At 29.7% G+C, this 4,529-nt stretch overlaps 2 protein-coding genes across 8 annotated transcripts in view; both read right to left on the bottom strand.

The window, feature by feature from the left end:
• Window positions 1,146-3,120, bottom strand: LOC107614963 (NAD(P)H-dependent 6'-deoxychalcone synthase-like). Its single transcript, XM_016317088.2, has 3 exons — window positions 2,693-3,120; window positions 2,105-2,348; window positions 1,146-1,544 (listed from the first exon to the last, which is right to left on the bottom strand). The coding sequence occupies exons 1-3, from the start codon at window positions 3,106-3,108 to the stop codon at window positions 1,155-1,157; spliced, it is 1,050 nt and encodes a 349-aa protein (XP_016172574.2). The 5' UTR covers window positions 3,109-3,120; the 3' UTR covers window positions 1,146-1,154.
• Window positions 4,242-4,529, bottom strand: part of LOC107618983 — a 3,309-nt gene continuing 3,021 nt past the window's right edge. For all 7 annotated transcript variants that reach the window (XR_002353959.1, XR_001615452.2, XM_021111428.1 and 4 more), the window contains one exon: window positions 4,242-4,475. Coding sequence is in view for 4 of the 7 variants with exons in the window: in XM_021111425.1 (XP_020967084.1) it covers window positions 4,413-4,475 (63 nt within the window). In the remaining 3 variants the exon portion in view is untranslated. The remainder of the gene's footprint in view (window positions 4,476-4,529) is intronic.

Genomic DNA, 4,529 nt, shown 5'->3' with positions numbered 1-4,529 from the left:
TCTTAAATAAATAAGTAAGAAGAAATCAATTTAAAAATATCATAAAGTTTTCGTCCAACCTTACCTATTATTCAAAATCTTCATTCACATTATTATTTAATTGATTCTCATTATATCTCGGTTAGACTTCTTAATTGATTCTTTATATATATAAAATCCTTAATTTGATTGCATTTTTATTTTTTAATTACATATCGTAACTTCAATAAAAAAATACATTATTGTTATAAGAAATAGTTAAAGCAGAAAAAATTATGACAAGAGGCATTGTGGTTCTAAAATAATGTTCATGAGTTATAAATAAAACATGCTATACATAATAATGTCTATTGAAATACAAGAAAAAAGTAATATAGTTATTAAAAAAATATATGGTATAAAATCTTGTAATTATTAACAAAATTCACCATATAATAATTAATTATTAACAATTATCATCATTAATATATATTACTTTTTATAAATAACATTAAGTAGAGAGATGTAAAAAAAATTACGATTTTACTAGGTAGACAATAACTTTCGTAAACAATGTAAACAATGAGTTTTAAAATTGGTCCAATAAGATAAAAGCACACTATATTGTTCACTAAATTTATTATCTCCCTATACTTTTCCGAAAATTAATATCAAAACATCCTACATTAGCATGTTTGACGCTAGATATATATATATATATCAATTATTTTTAATATAATTTTTTTGTTTCTCACTTGTCTGACGACAAATTAAAAATTAGTTCATTGCATATCTAAACTCCATTTAAGAATTTGTCATTGACTAATATGTTATAGCATATACAAAACAAAATTTGAATCACCAACACTTATTTAAATGGATTAGCTAATGAACCAACGACCAGAAAAATCCAAATTAATTTTTTAATATAAATATAAAAGATATATAGAAAAATACTTTTCATAAGATTGAATTAAACATGCATCAAAGACAGGAATATCATTGAATTATTGAGAACATACAAGTCCCTTTATTTGAAGACTATTTGTCTTCGTATTTTATTACAGTTCCACACAAGACAAAGACAAACTAAAGATGCAAAATATATAACTAAACATAAATGCATAATATTAATTAAATTCTTATTTTATTTTTATTTTTTAAAAATAAAATAAGAATTTAATACATAACATTATCTAATTTTCTCCATCCCAAAGATTTTCAGCAAATTCGAATCCAGTGGGACCGTTCTTCACCTTGCGCTCTTGTTTAATTTGATTAATCTTTTGATAATCATCATTTGTAAGTGAAAAGTCAAATATTTCCAAGTTCTGTTTGATTCTCTCTTTGTTGTAGCTCTTCACTGCAAAAGTTACACCTTGTTCATAGAGCCATCTAAGACTTATATGAGCAACTGTTTTTCCATGAGCATTTGCAATTTGCTTCAGTAGTTCATTGTCCATAACATGATTACCACCCCAAAAGGAATCTTTAGCTCCCAAAGGAGAATATGCAGTTACCACAATACCTTTAGTTTTGCAGTATTCTCTTAAATTCTTCTGCTGCCAGCAAGGATTCAATTCCACCTGTTGGTGATTGGTTTAGTACGTATTTAGTTTAGTAACTATTAATAAATGAACAAAATTAAGAGTAGAAATTCTTTTCGACTTTTGATAATTTGTTTTGAAAATTTGTAATTCATTTTCAACCATTTAAATAAGAGTCCCAATGACTTATTTGTACAATGTGTACAATGAGTTATATGAGTTATAAAATGAACATCTCCCATACTATCTAGAATAACCATCCGAGTACTAAGGATAATAAACATCTTCCAAAAAGCTGATAAAAAAATGTAACACTAATGATTATATCTCTAATATTTCCTAAACCTTCATTGTATACATTGTACAAATATTCCATTGGCTCCTCATATTTTTCCTTTAAATAATTGGTCTAGACGGATACTGTATCAAAGTCCACTTAGACCAATAATCATTTAAATGGTTGAGAATCGAATAGAGCTTTATTTTTTAATTATAACTAGTTGTTTTAGACTTCGAATAAATCCAATGTTAGATTGAAAATGTCATTTATCTAAAATTAATATTTATGTGTGTAATTATATATAAAAAAGCTTAATTACTTGATTAACCGCAGGAGGGATACTAGCAAAAGAGAGGAGATTTTCAAGCTTTTTGCAAGAGAAGTTGCTGACTCCAATTGATTTAGTGAGACCCAAGTTTTGGCATTCTTGCATTGAGGTCCACACACCCTTCAAGTCAAATGGCAACAAGTCATCTTCATCATAAGGAAATTTCTTCAGCTCAAGCTCTGTAGTCAGTGGCCAGTGGATTAAGTAAAGGTCCAAGTATTCTAATCCAAGAGTCCTGCGTGCATGCATCAAGATATAAATTAAGATGTTGACACGTGTTATATATAAACTCAGGTGAAGTCGACTTCACGTAAAGTTGATATCTGAGAGTCGTTAGATGAAAATTTAGTCAAATCAGTCCAATCACTTAACAGCTCTCAGGTATCAACTTTACGTGAAGTCGACTGCACCTGAATTTCCACCGTGAAACAATTAAACTGCATATAAATTATTGAACGATTTTCAATTATCATATTCACATGAAAATATTAACACTCACATTAATGATTTTTTTTTAATTGACATGAACATATATTGATACAAGGTAATTAAAGAGTCATAATGTATCTTGATTCTTACTTAAGTGAATTTTGTAGAGCAGGAAGAACAAGATGGGGATGATTATCGGACAACCATAACTTGGAAGTGATAAAAAGTTCATCCCTAGAGCTTATGAGACCAAGTTTAAGGGCTTCAGCAATGGCCTCTCCGAGAGCTTGTTCGGAGCCATAAATGGAAGCAGTGTCAAAGTGCCGGTAACCGAGCTTGATGGCCTCAATCACGGCTGCTTTGAGGGTGTCGCTGTCGTTCGACATGGCGGCAGTTCCAAAGCCGATGACCGGCATGGTGAATGATGATTGTAGGACAACATTTGGGACCACTACATTTGTTGTTAGAGACATGATGTTTGCACAAAAAGATGTATGTAAAGGTGAAGGTGCAACATCTCTTTTATAGGGTAGAATGGTAATTAACCGTTGCGGATGTGCATGCATCTATTTGGCATTGACCAATATAACATAAATTAGTTGCCTTGTTAGGAGATGCTCACGATCCGCGCGCACATCCGGCAATAATGAATTGCCTTATTAGGGACTGCTCAAAATCCGGACGCATTCATATCCCATGCATACCACCAACTTCCAGAATGTTATAACAACTTAACAAATACGGATACTTTGTCGAATTGTAAAATTACATTATTTTAAAAGTAAAATTATAAAAAAGTTAATTTATTTAAAATAAAAGTAGTGTGATTAATTGTAATTTACTTAGATGTGATTAAAAAATAATTGAATACTATGTACAGTAAAAAATTGATATTATTGAAGGATAAAATTAAAATTTATTTTTATGTATTGTTTTTGTCTCCAATGTTTTCGTCCTATTTAAATCTTTAACGTTTCAAAATCGTCTCAATTTTGTCCCGCCACCAATTCTGTTAACGGATCCCTAACGGCAGGACAACATTGAGTAAATTTTGAAACATTAGGGACAACTTTGGGACTTGCCCCAAACGTTTGGGACAAAAACGATACAATACTTAAAATTATTTTATCAATTTGATTATGTTGAGTCACCTGAAAGACTTTTAATATTTTACTTTAAATATTTTTAAATTATCAGACCGATTAACCATCAACTTTTAATACCACTTGTTGGGTCACCGTAGGAAGCTTTCGACTACCGTAGAGACTTCAGAGAAGAACCAAGTAAGAAAACATAAGATGAAAAGACATCACATCCAATTCAAAACCTTAAGGTCGCACAACTAGAAACTTGTCCTCGTCGGAAATTATTTACCGACAGATTTTTTTCCGTCGGTAATTTACCGACAGATTTTCCGTTGATAATTAGAGACCAACGAATTTTCCGTTGGTAATTAACAACAGATTTTTGGACGGTAATTAGAGCTTTGGAAAACCATTCCAAACCCTGAATATAGATAGAAAATTCGTCTGTAAATCCGTCAGTAAGGTAAAATTGAATTTTTTTTTTATGTTTTTTCATTGCAAAATAATCATGTCTACAAAATAAATATAAATTTAATAAATACAAATTTTTATCTAATTTGTATTCGAATATTTATAATATTTTAAAAAATAAACAAATTTATCGTATTATCAAACTAAAAGAAAAGTACTATAAACAAGCAAGTCAATATAATTCAAAACATAAACAAAATGTATTGATACATCAATATAATTTTCAGTATATTGTTCAACCATACTAAAACTATCAGCTATGGTCTTCTGTGTCATCTTCATCCTCATCATCATCATAGTCCTCATCCTCATCATCATCCTACTTGAAAGCCCTCCAAAAAAAACTCTTCATCATCATCGTCAATAAGAAAGTGGCTCTGCACATAAAAAAAGTACTATGATATAAGAAAATAATCTTGTTCTTAAAATAA

Source organism: Arachis ipaensis, chromosome B09, assembly GCF_000816755.2.
Source record: "Arachis ipaensis cultivar K30076 chromosome B09, Araip1.1, whole genome shotgun sequence".
NCBI classification, from domain to species: Eukaryota; Viridiplantae; Streptophyta; class Magnoliopsida; order Fabales; family Fabaceae; genus Arachis; species Arachis ipaensis.
The sequence above is the reverse complement of the archived record's forward strand: the minus strand, read 5'-3'. Positions and strand labels throughout refer to the sequence as shown.

Excerpts from the sequence above, each read along its gene's own strand:
- LOC107614963 (XM_016317088.2), bottom strand. The coding sequence starts at position 3,108 with ATGCATGCACATCCGCAACGGTTAATTACCATTCTACCCTATAAAAGA. Across the intron at positions 2,349-2,692 it reads GCTCTACAAAATTCACTTAA|GACTCTTGGATTAGAATACT; the intron begins GTAAGAATCAAG and ends GCATGCACGCAG. Across the intron at positions 1,545-2,104 it reads TCCCTCCTGCGGTTAATCAA|GTGGAATTGAATCCTTGCTG; the intron begins GTAATTAAGCTT and ends AATCACCAACAG.